This window comes from Mustela nivalis (assembly GCF_964662115.1).
Source record: "Mustela nivalis genome assembly, chromosome: 14".
Classification (NCBI taxonomy): Eukaryota; Metazoa; Chordata; class Mammalia; order Carnivora; family Mustelidae; genus Mustela; species Mustela nivalis.
The window spans coordinates 42651745-42667386 of NC_139033.1; the positions used below are offsets into that span (position 1 = coordinate 42651745).

General features: G+C 37.0%; 1 protein-coding gene across 1 annotated transcript in view; it reads right to left on the reverse strand.

Moving 5' to 3' along the window:
• Positions 1–2165: 2165 nt before the first annotated feature.
• The window catches only part of ME2 (malic enzyme 2), a 57367-nt gene continuing 43890 nt past the window's right edge, over positions 2166–15642 (reverse strand). Inside the window, exons 14-16 of the mRNA XM_082699429.1 lie at positions 8725–8795; positions 7965–8063; positions 2166–3063 (exon numbers count right to left, since the gene is read on the reverse strand). Coding sequence (XP_082555555.1) covers positions 2881–3063; positions 7965–8063; positions 8725–8795 — 353 coding nt within the window. The 3' untranslated portion in view covers positions 2166–2880. The remainder of the gene's footprint in view (positions 3064–7964; positions 8064–8724; positions 8796–15642) is intronic.

Consider the following 15642-nt stretch of genomic DNA (forward strand, 5'->3'; position numbering starts at 1 on the left):
TTCCATGTAAGAAGATACTTTCAGTTATCTTTTTCATATTAAAGTACATACTATATGAGCACTAGACAAGCTGCACACCACGCTCAGTCCTCGGTGCCTTCTGTGTGCAAGCAACCTGCGCAAAACCCAGGAACGGGTAAGAAATACAGCCTCTGCAGCCCTACCCCAGACCCACTGCTCTCCAGAGGAGGAATCAGCTCTCCAGATGATTCGGATATCCACTTTAGGGCAGCCAGTGAGAGGCAGGGGAAGTGTGCGTCAGAATTCCCCTGGGAACCTGCTGAAAATTCAGCTGCCAGCGCTCTGCCCCTGCTGGTCCAGGGGGCCTGGAAGGAGGAGGCAGAGGCATATGCATGTTAAAGAAGCTTCAGGGGGATTCTGAAGCAACTTCCTGGTTAAGAAACCATCTTTTCAAACGATTTTAAAATCTTTAACATGGTTGCCAAGTTAAAGTCAATAAACCTTACCCCACAATTCACCCAGTTTCTTTCACACCATGGGTGCTGGTGCCAGATTAGAACATGTGTTCTCACTTCTCCCTACTAAGCAATTTCTGACAGACTAAACCTACAGATTTTCTTCCCTATTCAAAAGAATGAAAATGACTCTCCATTCTGTCTTTAAAAATAATTACCTTCTTGCTCAGTAAAATTTCCATAGAAGATCTGAATGTTTCTTTTCCAGTCTGATACGGTCATGCCACCAACCTCTTCCCACCATGCTGGTAGCTCCTGCCTGTATTCCTGTTTTGTTTTGTTTTGTTTTGTTTTTTCAATTTATATCCAACAGTCATTTCTTGTTTGGTGAAATACTGGTTGGTAAATAGCACACGAGAGCAGGTGGATTTCAATAAATACACATTATATATATATTCTAATATATTTGTTATATATCTCATATAGTATGTGTAAATGTATCTTACTTCTCCAGATAAATATGTGCTCATTAAAACCACCTATTCTCATGTGTTATTTACCAACCAGTACATTACTGGTTATATAAATAAGCAGGCTAAATGCCAGTTGGCTTTGTTTCTTTCTTTAAAATATAATTTCCATGAAGACTGTACCAGGCATATTTACTAAGCAAACATCTTAGTAAAATTACATTAACTCAGCATGTGATCCTGCCTTCAGTAAGCACAAAGCAAAAAACAGGATTTGTAATTATTATACTTGTAATGTTAAACTAAAATCAAGAGAGTATTTTGGGGGGCTATTTTTGTTTTGACAAAGGTAACATGAAAAACATAAAACATGCATTTTTAATTAAAAGAAACAAATAGTGACCCGATTGCTTATATTATACAACAGGTTTATAACAGACTTCTGACTTTACTCATCTGTTAAATGGATTAATCAATTGCATTTTAAAATACTCCAAATGGCAGTGCCATTTCAAGCATTCTTAAAATGTTAAATTATATCCCAAATTAGTATGAATCAATCTCTAACTATACATAGAAGGACATATGAACATACAAATGATGTCCTTTTCCCCCTATAGAATATCACATCTAACATATCAAGGATTGTGGAGAGAAATATCAAATAATGTTACACCCTTACATGTAGCTAAGAATAACTTTTTGTAGTTGATCTTCTAGAAGGAGCACTTAAAATAAGATTTTGTTCCTTCGAAGCAATTATGTTAGGCACATAAAAAGGAATACTACTAACTCTCCAAAGGCTTTTGTGTTTTCCTTTAGAACCCTCCAATCCACAAGCCAATAAGAAAACCGGTCTTACTTGCCAATTGTTACCCATTTTACTGGTATTAAAAATGGCATTTCCTGGTCTGTATACCTACCTCACTCATCCCCCTTAGCCCTAAATTAATTTTAGTGGTTTCAAAAAATTAAATCCATCTTCAGTGGGAAGAGTTATCACTAATGGTATTCAAAGGAATAAAGACATTCTAAAATTATCCAAACAATAAAGAGCACCACTATTGGAATAAGGGGTATAGCATCTCCAGTTAAATATGCTTCATTCAAATGTGCAACAGGACTCATTGGTTAAAAGTCACATGATGTCAGTTATAATTTATGCATTATATCCCCTCCTTCGAATTATCTAGAAATAAGTAAAATGAAAATAGGTGTTTTTCATAATAAGCAAACCTAAATTTCTACTTGGGCAATAAAATCACATTAATTGAAGCAATTAAATTTAAGATAATACCTTTATTAAATAAAAAAGTTACACTATGATTTTTATACACTGTTGAAACAATGACTATTTTGTTTATCTCTCTAAAGACAGCGGTACTTCCCATTTCTCTCTCCTGATGTTATAGTTGGGCCTCAATTTAGGTCCAGAAAATAAATAACAGGGTAGATTTTTCACATTTCTCTAGATTTATCAGCTGGAAAGGAATTTCAGAGCATGAAGATAAAATAAGGCTGAAATAAGAGAACTTTTAGACACTGACAGTTTGTCCTTATAATCTGGTTAAATTTGGCTTCTTAAAACTCTATACTCATATCCACAGAAGTAAAATTTCTTAGTAGCCCTAAAAGAGCTGGGGAGAGAAGATGATTACTATTAATAGTAAATAGCAAATACTCTGGCAAGCATGAACAATAGCACAAGTGAAGACATTTACAAATACATCTGTGACATCTCTTTGATGTGCTATGAGCTAGAATCAGAAGAAAAGCATCATGGTTATTTTGACTGCAGGGTGCTGGTGGGCATTCACAATTGTAGCCAACATGTTGATCCTCTAAGGAAGTACAGATTCATGGAAAAAAATAAAAAGTCAAGCAAAGCAGTGGGGGAGAATAAAACACATGAAAAAACTCATACATTTGAGATTATCTCTTTTTCTCTGGAAAAAAAAAATAAGGGGTGTTCCCTGAAGCATTGAAAGTATTTTTCAGTGGGTGTGCTTCTCTTCCGTTATCAAGGGAGGGCTTAGTGGGGATTCTGGCCAGTCGTAGACATCTGGCAGCAGGGAATCGTATTCACTTCGCCAGATTCTTTCTCTAATGTATTTGGCCTTGTCTTCAGGTTCTGGGTATCGGAAGGCCATTTTGTTAGCGTACAGGTATTCTGTGACCTGAAAAATAAATAAGATTGCTGTGTAGAGTCTGATAGTAACCGGAGAGAAAAAGTACTATTAAAACACAGTGGAACGAATGTATGATGTTTTTCTTTCTTCAAAATAAAAAAAAAATAACATTACTTTGACTCATTTCAAAACATTTGGAAGCTATTAAAAACTTGAAAGATGAAATAAAAATAATCTGCCATCTCAATGTGTGTTTTAAAGTTACCCCCCCGCCCATTATAGACATTTCCTTAATACTTCAAGCTAACAAACAATTTTAAGCTCTGCTTTGTGTCAGTCAGGCAGTCCTACCTGGGTGACCCGCCTAGCCCCTGTCCTTCTCCCACTTTCTTTTCTTTTCTTTTTTTAACATTTTATTTATTTATTTGACAGACAGAGATCACAAGTAGGCAGAGAGGCAGGCAGAGAGACAGAGGAAGCAGGCTCCCCGCAGAGCAGAGAGCCTGATGCAGGGCTCGATCCCAGGACCCTGGGATCATGACCTGAGCCAAAGGCAGAGGCTTTAACTCACTGAGCCACCAAGGCTTCCCTTCCCCCACTTTCAAACAGCATGTAAGAGTCTGCGTCCTGTCCATAGCTGACTGGACTGGGGTGAAAACCTAACCTAAATACGAGCCAGGTGTTTGTGCTCTAGAATTCAGATTAAGAGACAGAGAGATTACTATAAATCAGGTGTTGGACACAAGAACTCTAAGGTCAAGTAAAGTGAGAGCCGGGACCTACACATGGCAACTCACCACCACCATCATGGAGTGCCAGGCATGTTCCATGTGCTTTACATGTACAGCTTATTTACTCTTCACAACAATCCTATGAGGTTAAGTATTGGTAGTATTATCCTCATTTTACGTATGAGGACGCTAAAGTATGAGGAATAAGTAAGTAATAATAGTAAGTAACAAGTTACAAGTAAGTAACTTGCCCAAGGTAGTTAAATGAGAGCTGTGTCTCAAACCTAAAGCTTTCAGACTACAGATCCCAGGCCCTACACAGTGAAGCCAGATTACTTCCCATCTCATTTGGCTTGAATGGATTTCTGATATTTGTAACCAAGCCACACACCATGACTGGTGATGAGGATAAGCCCTCTCTGAGTTTTGAGGTGAAATGAGGTAGTAGGAAAAGTTTCCTCACAGGATAGCACAGTGTTTACTATATAGTAAATTCTCAAGTTATGGTTTCATTTTAACTTAAAAAATATTATAAAACATGATTAAAAAATTTCAATTTTGTCTTTCTCCTCCTACTCTAATTCCCATTTAAACGGTGACCACTATTCAAGTTTATTTCAGCTTTCTAAGAAAAAAATTTAACAAAGAAATGAAAGTCATTAAAAATAGCACTCCATTCCAGGGGCTCAACCTTACTGTATTTTGTGATGAACATGTAATTCAATTATTTTCTAGCCTATTATAAGAAACATATTTGTACCCACAGAAAAGGCTGAGGCAAAGCAAGAGAGATCGGAGATGCTCAGTGGCCGTGGGATGGGGTGAGGGACAGAAACAAAGCACTGCTAGTCTCCTGATCCCTTGCTCTTAAAAAGGCAAGTCTTAAGACAATAAAGGAGCAAATTCTCTACCCTGGGGAAGGGAGAAGAGGCATCAACCTGGGGCTACTCTCCTGTACCAGCCCATAAGCACAGGTCTCTCTTTCACATGACCTTTCAGCTTGACACACTGGTAATGTGACTGATAAGTTCCAAAATACGTCCCAAATATAGTATCATTCTATAAATTCCAAAACCGAGCACTGTTCATCCTAGTTCTTGGGCTCTAAAATTCTTGGCTGTTTTGCAACAGTAAGGTATTTAGACTCCTTAGCCTGGCATTTGTGTATCTGGATAAGCTGGCCTCAAGAAAACTTGCAAATCCTCTCTTGTGCCTTTTCCTATTCATACTTTAGTCCAGCTCAAGTGGACTGGCTGTTATTTATTTTTTAAGATGTTATTTATTTTTAATTTTTTTTCAACTTTACTGAGATAAGATTGACAAATAATCCTGTACTTACGGAATACAATGAGATGTTCTGATGTATGTGTACACTGTGAAATAATTCCCCCAACCAAGCCAATTGGCCTCTTCATCACTGCACATACTTACTTCTTGTGTGTGTGGCAAGAGTATTTAAGATCTACTCTGTTAGCAAATTTCATTAAACCATGCTGTACATTGAGATTTCTAGAACTTAATCAACTTATTATAGAAAGTTGCACCCTTTGATCAGCATTTCCCCTTTTCCTCTAGTTCCTTCTTTTTTAAGGCTGAATAATATTAGTGTGTGTGTATGTACATGTATTTGTGTATATATGCCACTTTGAGTGTTGATGGACTTTGATTTGTTTCTGTGTCTTGGCTATTATGGATAATGCTGTAGTGAACATGGGAGTGCTCTTCAAGATTATGATTTAATTTCTTTTGGATATATACCCAGAAATGGGGTTACTGGATTATGTGGTAGTTCTAATTTTTGGGTTTTGAGGAACAGCCATACAGCTTTCCATAATGGCTGCACTAATTTATATTCCCACCAACCATGCACAAGGAGGAATCCATTTACGTTTAATAGCTTAGTATAGCCCATAATCGAAAAACCAACTTTGGGGCACATGGGTGGCTCAGTCATTGAGTGCCTGCCTTCGGCTCCCAGGGTCCTGGAATTGAGCCCCACATCAGGCTCCTTCCTCGGCAGGAAGCCTGCTTTCCCTCTTCCACTCCCCCTGCTCATGTTTCTGCTCTCCCTGTTTCTCTGTCAAATAAATAAATAAAATCTTTAAAAAAAAACAAAAACAAAAACAAAACCAATTTTGAAGCCAAAACTTAAAACTAAAGTAATCTCTACACTCATCATGGGGCTTGAACTCGTTACTCCAAGAAGAGTCGTCACATCCTCCATTGACTGAGCCAGGCAGGTGCCCCTGGATTGGCTGTTCTTTATTTTTTTTTAAAAGAATATTTTTAAAGATTATTTATGTGAGTGAGAGGGAGAGCACGTGAGAGCATGCATGCGTAGGGGGAGGGACAGAGGGAGAGATCTCAAGCAGACGCCTCATCAAGTGTGGATTCTGATGTGGAGCTTGATCTCATGACTTGAGCTGAAATTAAGAGTCTTGGATGCTCAAATGACTGAGCCACGTAGGCACCTCTGGCTGTTATTTCTTAAACACATCACCCTCTAATTTCCAATCTTTAGTTTATGAGTGTTAAAATAATCAAATAACATAGTCAGAGGAGTAAAAATTTTACAATCATCAGTATACAGTTGAAAATATTATTAATAAATTCTAAATCTAATCCTGATGTTTACTAAGAAAATCTTAGTAAACTAGGATGAAGATTATTTCTTTAAAAAGATAAAAGAATATTTATTTCAGCCAAAAGCTAGTATCACATTTAGTATTAAAATACAAAGATGCCCTTATCTACTAAGTTGCTTAAAACTGGTCTTAAGGGGGAAAAAAAGTAATACATAAAAAATGAAGAAAAAGGGACACCTGGGTGGCTCTGTTAGTTAAGCAGCTGCCTTCGCCTCAGGTCATGATCCCAGCGTCCCGAGATCGAGTCCCACATCGGGCTCCTTGCTCTGCAGGGAGCCTGCTTCTCCCTCTGACTCTGCCTGCCACTCTGTCTGCCTGTGCTCGCTCTCACTCTCTCTTTCTGACAAATAAATAAAATAAATAAAATCTTTAAAAAAAAATGAAGAAAAAAATTACTTGCAAATGATTTAAAACTCAAAATTCCCAAAGAGGTAATTTAAAGAGTTAAGATTACTCAACAAATTAGTTACCAAGTAAATTCACAAAAATTAATACCTTCCCTATATGCCAGAAATGATAAGCGAGGATATGGAAAGAAAAATCTTCACTTATTTAAAAGAACAAAAATTTTAAAATCTAGGAAAATAAGTATAAGTAACATACCATGTTTAAGGAAGAAAACAAAAAAATTATATTAAAAGACTTAAGAAAAAAAAAAACAGACAGCTGATTGGGAAGAGGTAGCTAGGGAGGGAAGAGCGAGTACCAAAGACTCATTTTCACTAATTTAATTTATAAGTCTGATAGCTTCATTCATAGATGCAGGGTTTTCTTTGAATTCAAAAAATTGATAGAAAAATTCCTCCAAAACAATACATAGTTTGAACAGATAAGAAAATACTGAAAAACCATAGTAATGGGAAACATAGTATCAAATAATATACATTATATATACCACAATAATTATTATGTAAGATTTTACTTTTGAGAATCTTTATACCCAACTCATAACTCCCAGATCAAATTGCACTTTCTGACTGAGCCAGCCAGGTGCCCCCATACCACAATAATTTTAAAGGTACATGGGTGTCCCCAGGGGCGCCTGGGTGGCTCAGTGGGTTAAGCCTCTGCCTTTCGCTCAGGTCATGATCTCAGAGTCCTGGGATCTAGCCCTACCTCAGCCTCCCTGCTTAGCAGGGGAGTCTGGCTGAGATTCTCTCCCTCCTCCTGCTCTTTTTCTCTCTCAAATAAATAAATCTTTAAAAAAATATAACGTGGGTTTATATTCTGGTAGTAAGAAAATGTGTGATTTAAAGTTTCTTCTTTGCACCCTTGAAATGTTTCAAAATTTTCTCTAATAAACTTGTGCTACTTAAGAAAACATCATTAAGGGGCACCTGGATGGCTTGGTGGGTTAGAGCCTCTGCCTTCAGTGTAGGTCGTGTTCCCAGGGTCCTGGGATCTAGCCCCACGTTGGGCTCTCTGCTCAGCAGGGAGCCTGCTTCCCTTCCTCTCTCTCTGCCTGCCTCTCTACCTACATGTGATCTCTGTCAAATAAATAAATAAAATCTTAAAAGAAAAAAAAAGAAAACATCATGAAAATCTATGTGAAGAGGTATACATTAATACTTACTTTAATAGCAATGTTAATAGAAACTTCCTGAATGTTAGCAAGTGGTGGGTAAAGTCTCCCTTGAGCTAGCTCTTTATCTGTCAGCTGATTTGTCAGAGCCTGAAGAGAAAAACAGCATTTTATTTTTAAGTAACACAGAATAAGGACCTAATAAAATGGAAAAGGAGTTTGGGGAGCAGAAAATAATATAGGCAAGATAATTCTTCTTATTTTTAGCAGGAATATGCACCGCAGAGATTAAAACTCTTCACCACTAAATAAGAAATAACCAGATTGAAAGGTTTATTGACATATTCTACTTAACACATACACAGTGTGGCATAATTACATTAGTTACTATGAAAATAAGCATGAAAATCTGTATTAATTTGAGTTCTTCAAAACTCATATTACAGTTTGGCACTCTAACAGACCAGCGCACTCCAAATAAACCAGTATTTGTCCATTAAAAAATGAAGGTGTTACATTTTATCTATGCCGTCACAATATAGTACCTTCAGATACAGATACACAACAGGTACAGTATGTGTTATAAATATGAAAGGATTCATAGCTTAACATTCAAACATTTGAAAAATCATGATATAAAATTAATCTTATGCAAAAGTAGAGAGCCAAATCAAAAAAGCAACAGATGAATAACTTCCTTTCCATTCATAAGGCAGATTTAACCCATTTTCTTTCTCTGCTTTTAATTAAGATCCATTCATCTTTATAATTCATACTAATAAAAGAGCCAAACAATATTTAAAACATTTACCTTTGCAGCTTCTAGGAAAACATGATCACTGATATGCCGGGTGTTACAGAGAATAACAGCTAAAGCCACGCCTAAAAAACATTTTAAATAGTTTATTTAGTAAGATCACTTTTCAAATTACGAAAGGAACCAAATTCCAGACTTGAAGCAAGTTAATGGTGACAGCTAGCCCCAGATGGCCGCCCCCCCCCAAATTAGCAGCCAAGAGAAAACAGAAACCTGAGAGTTACAATCAAATGATCGTTGTTAACTGTTAGAATTTTTACCTCCTAGAATAACTTGAGAAATATCAAATGGCTTTTCTCAATTTAGTTTTTTACAATTAGCAAAATAACAATGCATACAATTCATCAACACTTGCTACAAGAAACTTGCTATAAGAAACATCAGCCCACCTCTAACCCTGCCACTTCTTGCCCTATAAAGGCAGCTACATTCAATTCTTTTAGCTGATTATTTTTATATTTCTTTCTCTCAAACAGCTGGCTTGTATTTCTCCTGACTGAATTCTGAGTTTTAAATATCACCCACTCCTTCCTGTAGGAATTAAGTACTTGGCTTTCCTTCCCATTTCCAGCCTTGTCCCTTTTGCCGGTATGGTTAGGGCACCATTTTGGTTGAGTCAATCAGTAGTCAATGTTTATATTATTCTGACTTCATGAGTGTTACTTCCAGCAGAGCCATTATTAACACCGTGTCGTCGTGTCGTGATTATTTCTCCTCTTCTGCAAAACTTCTGGTTTTCCCTGAAGTTACTGTCCTATTCTCCTTATCTTACTTTTTCAGTACTTAAAATTATTTCACATTGGAACAGTCATTCGTTTGCCTGAATCATCCAGTAACTCAGTCACCTCATGTACTCTCTTCCTTCATCTTCTAGAAGAATCCTCTGCCGCTGCGACCATCTGCTTTCCACCCAGATCCTGCTGTCCGTCCCAGATCTGGAGCAGTCATCCTGCAAAATCCCTTATCTTCATAGGGATTCCCTTTCTTTCTTTCTGAGTTCACGTCCTAAATCCCACTTTTTCCTAGTTTTTTGTTACTCCCTCTTTTTGGTCAGACATGTTTTCCAAAGATGCCCCTCCCCCCCCATTTTTTTTTTTTTAAACTACTGTCCACTTATTTTTGATAGTTTGTTTGGGTTTAGAATTCTAGTTTGGAAATAATTTCCCTTCAAAATTGTGAGTCATGACTTCAATACCTTTTAGCTGTTGGCACTGTTGGTGAGAAACCAGTGCCAATTTGATTCCAGATCCTTTTTGGTGATTATCTTTTTACTGCATTTCTGGAAATATTAGGAACTTTTCTCGTCCCGAATGTTCTGCAGTTTCCCAGGGATGGGCTTTGAGGTGCATGACTTTCACATATCATATCACATACGGCACTCAGTGGGAGCCCCTTCCTATCTAGAAACTTGGGTCTTTCAGTTTGGGGAAATGTTCATGAAATCTTCGATAATATTCTTCCTTCCACTTACCTATTCTCTCTCCAGTTCTTTTTTCTGATATTGTACTTTCTGGACTAGTCTTCTAATTTTCTTCTTTTGTTTTCCATCCCTTGTTCTCTGCTTGTTTTTTAGGTGATTTCCTCAGCTTTTTTTTTAATCCTTCTGCTATCAAACTTTTCGTTTTCAAGAGCTCATTTTTGTTTTCTAATTAAAAAAAAAAATTCTGTCCTGTTTCTAGAACATATTATTTTCATCTCCATGTGGTTACTGATAATTTTTAATCTTTCCTTTTCCCCACCTAATCAATCCCTGCTTCTTCCTAAACAACTTTTTTATTTCCTGTCTATTTTAGTCTCTCATGAGATAAATTGTTTATATAAGAAATTTCCTTAGTTAACGAGTAACATTTGAGTGTTTTTTCATATGTAAGGGTTAGGAACCAAAAGAATGATTGGTAGCCATGAGGACGAGGATGGGGCTTGCCCACTCTGAACATCACTGTGGTGACAATGACCCTACTTTCTGACACCTCCTTCCTTAACTCTGTCTGGTGTCTTCCAGTCTAGAAATTCTGTTTTACAGTATTCAAAGAGTATCCCAATAGTCCTTGGCCAGGTGGGGCACTACAGTTATCCAATTAATCAAGGATGAGAAGAAAAACAGATGGTTAATAGATTCCTTATTTTAATCTAGCCTCTAGATAATAGATACATTTCAGAAAGTAGAGCATTTATTTGTTCTGTCTATAGTTAATATAGTCGCTTAAATGATTGGAGCAAAATCTATTGTCCTCTTATATTTGTCTTGTCTATTCCATGTTCCTTCCTTTCCTCTTCATTCTTGACTGTCGAATTTTTTTTTTTTTTTAAATCATTTCATTTCCTCCCTTAACAGTCTCTAACCATAGTTGGGAAGTTCTTCTAGCCTTCTAATGATTATCCTAAAATTTATAACCTGCACCCTATGAAAACTCCATGGCAATCTCTAATGTACTCTCCTGCCAGACAATGCATGTCCCTTTAACAGTTTCAATCTGCTTAACTGATAAACTGTTATAGTTGCTCCTTTCAAGGAAATCCTTTTGCTCTGCCTGCATTCATAGTCTTCTCTTTGTTATTGTTTGCTGAAGGCTCACAACAATGTTCCTAGATGTGGCCTTTTATTTATCCCACAGAGGTTTCACTGGTTTCATGTCAATATTGAGTACTGACTTCATCCTTCAGGTTCTAAGACATTCTCAGCCATCGAGACACAAATATTGCCTCTGCTTCATTCTCAGGTTCATCTTCTGGGACCATATAATAAAGTATATCAATTAAAGGTATATATCTGTTTTTCTGTATTTTTCTTTTTTTTGGTCTCTTGATCATTTCTTCTGACTTTACAGTTTAATTCTCTTTAGTCTAATCTGCCATAAGCCTCATTCACTGAATTCTTAAATTTATTTTATTTTTCAATTCTACAATTTAGTGTTACTTGGCTGAATCTTTCAAGCTTGGCTTTTATCTCCATAAACACAACAAGCATATTTGTTTCACAGCACCTGTTTGATAGCCAGAATTCCAGTTTTCCTGTTGTTTCTGATACTTTTGGCTTCTGCTGTCTTGTCTCTGTACGTGTGTCTTTATCTTTAATTTTTTAACTGGAGGTTTATTTCAAAATTTGTGGAAGTAACCTGAAGAAAAGGATAGTGTTTATCTTGTTCCGTAGAAGATTTCTGTTTGCTTCTGCCAGTCACTTGTGGATGCTGGTAAGCCAGAACAAAGGCTTGAGGTTTTCTAGATTATCCACACGACAGTGCAAACTAGACCCATATTCCACGGTACAGCCTTTAGGGCTACAGCACGAGAGGTTCACAAAGAATCCCACTCTTGGCAGATGCCAGACTCTGACACTTGTCCTCCTTCCACCAAAAGCACTGTTGTTGGACTGCTCAGCCCCCTCTTGCTGATGAGAAAACACTTCATGGCGAAAAGCCTTCACATACTGGTTTTTGAAGCTCAAGTTCTCCCCCTACTCTTGATCCAGAATTCCCGAGTATTTTATTAGTCAGTATCTTATTAGCCTTGTGACCCTGTTAAGATTTTACTTTTGTTGTTACTTCATCCAGTTATAACTGCTGGACCAGGTAATTCAAACATTATCAGAGCCTTACCTTTTTTTAATCAACAGACTTTGGTCACCTGCTTTAAAGTCCATTTTTACCTCTACTACCAAGTCATTTTTACATCTGTATTTATAGTGCTGGTAATGGTTAATAATAAAGTTAGGATTTTGTGGTGTTGTATAAAAATAATCGATTGCCAAATTCCTTGTTAGTCAAATAAGATACAGAAGATGACTGTTAAAATGAGCAGAAAAGTATTCTTTTCCATACTCTTATGCCTTTATGCCACAGGAATACTGCTGGATAGAATGGATGGATGGATTCTGAACATTATCAAGTTCTAGAAAGAGATCATTGGTGATGAGAGAGTTTCTATTACAGACACTAGGTCTCAAGAGCCAAGCATGGTACAATTCTAGATATGAAACAGCTACACAGGAGGAAAATTCACACACAAAAGCACTGGGGTATTCACAGGCTAGAAGTCGTCTTTACTTTGACAACAGTTAAAATGCGCTTGATTGATGCTAACCTATGTACTCTAAAAATCTACCTGTCATGAAATCGTAGCACCTACTGTCAGCTCCTCAGGAAGAGGCCCACAAGAAGACAAAGGAAATTCAGGTCAAATCCAACAGTCTTTCATTAAAATGAATGAACAATTAAGGATCACCAGAAATTTATAGAAAATGAACAGCAAAAAGGAAGAAATATTTAAAAGAATCTAAGTTCTCAGAAGAAATTCAAAAAGATCCTGCAACCTTAAAAAAAAAAAGTGGCTATTAAAAAAAGAGTAATTTTAGGATAAGATAAAGGTATTGGGAATAAAAAAAAAATATTTGAGCCTACTGAACTGATGATATGTGATATCAAACAAATGTTCATTTTATGTGGTATGATACGAGTTTTACATTTAATTAAAAAAATTACTGGGGGCGCCTGGGTGGCTCAGTGGTTAAGCCGCTGCCTTCGGCTCAGGTCATGATCTCAGGGTCCTGGGATCGAGTCCCGTGTCCGGCTCTCTGCTCAGCAGGGAGCCTGCTTCCTCCTCTCTCTCTCTCTGCCTGCCTCTCTGCCTACTTGTCATTTCTCTCTGTCAAATAAATAAATAAATAAAATCTTTAAAAAAAAAAATTACTGAAAAAATAAAATTAAAAAAAATTTCTATCAACAGTAAAAAAAATTACTTTTTAAGAGATACATACTGTAGTAGTTATGAATGAAATTATATGATCGCTCTGATTTGCTTTAAAATAACGCAGTGAGGAAGGAATGGGTAGGGTTACATGTTAGTAACTGCTGAAATGCGGGAGACAGGAACATGGGCCTTCATTCTTTTCTCTGCTTTTGTGTATGTTTGAAAATTTTTATAATTAAAAAAAAAAAAAGACATTTTTTGTTGTTGTTTTAGGTTTTATTTAAAGTAGGCTCCACACCCACACATGCGGCTTGAATTCACAGCCCTGAAATCAAGAGTTACATGAACAGAACTCCCCCACATTACAGAATTTAAAAAGGCAGAGTTGAAAATGTAAAATAAAAATTACAAGTCAAGGACAACAGAAGTATTTGACCATGGTCTAATATAAGTTCCGTAAGAGAAAAACAAATAATGGAAGGAAGGAAATAAGAAAGAAAAAAAAAGTTAAAAAAATCATTTGGAAAAAGAATATATAGTGACCTGGCCCCCACACAGATAGGCATAATAAATGGAAATAAGCCCAAACGTGGATGCATCCCAGTAACCCTCAGAAATCTAAAGATAAAGATAAAATTTCAAGTATTTTTAGAGAGAAAAAGCTAGTATGGATAAAGAAATGAGAATCTCAATGACATCAGATTTCTCACAGCAACACTAAAAGTGGAGAAATATTTTCAAAGATCTGAGGGAATGGGCTTTCAATCTACAAACCTCTACCCCACCAAACTATCAAGTGAGAAGACAAAATAAAGACATTTTTAAGATATGTAAAAACTCAGGAGGTTTTCATCCATGCTTAATGAAAACATTTCTTCAAAAGATGTACTCCTGAAAAATGAGATCAAGATAGAGAGGAACAGTAGCAAGACAGAAATAGCACATGCATGAGAGGGAGAACAACACGGGTTACAAGAAGTAGTCTGCTGTGCGGGGCACCTGGGGGCTCAGTCGGTTGAGCATCTGATTTTTGGTTTCAGCTCAGATCATGATCTCGGGGTTTTAAGATTGAGCCCCCCATTAGGCTCCCTGCTCAGAGGGGAGTCTGCCTGGGATCCTCTCCCTCCGCCCCTCCCCTGATGCACATGCACACTCTCCCTTTCAAATAAATAAATCTTAAAAAAAGAAAAAGAGAAAGTAGTCTGCTGTGGAGCAGGATCCAGAAGAAATGAAGAAATGAAATGATTGATTCATGATACTTGATACTTGAAAGACTTTTACTTTGAGTTTCAAAAATTTTGTAATATAGAATTACATATTGTACTATATTTATCAAATCATACCGCTTAGACATAAATAGTCATGTAATTTCAGAATCAATCCACAAAGCACAGAAAATAACAGAGCACAACCTACATGTCCAAAACCCCTCTCTACAATGTAGAAAATTTTTTTAAAGATTTTATTTATTTATGACAGAGATAGCATGAGGGAACACAAGCATGGTGGAGCTGGAGAGGGAGAATCAGGCTCCCCACTGACCAGGGAGCCCAATGCGGGGCTCCATCCAAGGACCCTGGGATCACGACCTGAGCCAAAGGCAGATGCTTAACCGACTGAGCTGCACAGGAGCCCTACAATGTAGAAACATTAACTAACCAAAATTGAGAGATGGAATAAGAACAGATACAGCTAAATACCAGATTTTTCAACAGTGGCAAACTAATAAAAACTGTCGTAAGTTGCTAACAAAAGTTTTTTAGATGTGTTATATAAAAATAAAGGTAACTACTAGGAAAACTAAAAATAGTAACACAAATTGAAAGGTAGAGAAGCAAAGTATTAGGAGGTATGTGTACACTATTATATTTAACAGTGGGAAGTTCATACATACAGTCCATGGCTAGAATTAAGGTAAGGGAAGATAAGGGTATTAGTCGTGATGGTAACCATCAGAAAAACTCAAAGCAAACCACTGACAGTGGTTATAGCTGAGAAGTACAATAAGGAGGTACCAAGGGGACACTTGGGCTGCTTACACACTTTGGCTATTGTAGATAATGCTGCTATAAACATTGGGGTGCATATATCCCTTTGCATTAAAATTTTTGTATTCTTTGGGTAAATACCTAGCAGTGCAATTGCTAGATCATAGGGCAGTTCTAGTTTTAACATTTTGAGGACCCTCCATACTGCTCTCCTGACTGGCTGCACCCGCTTGCATTC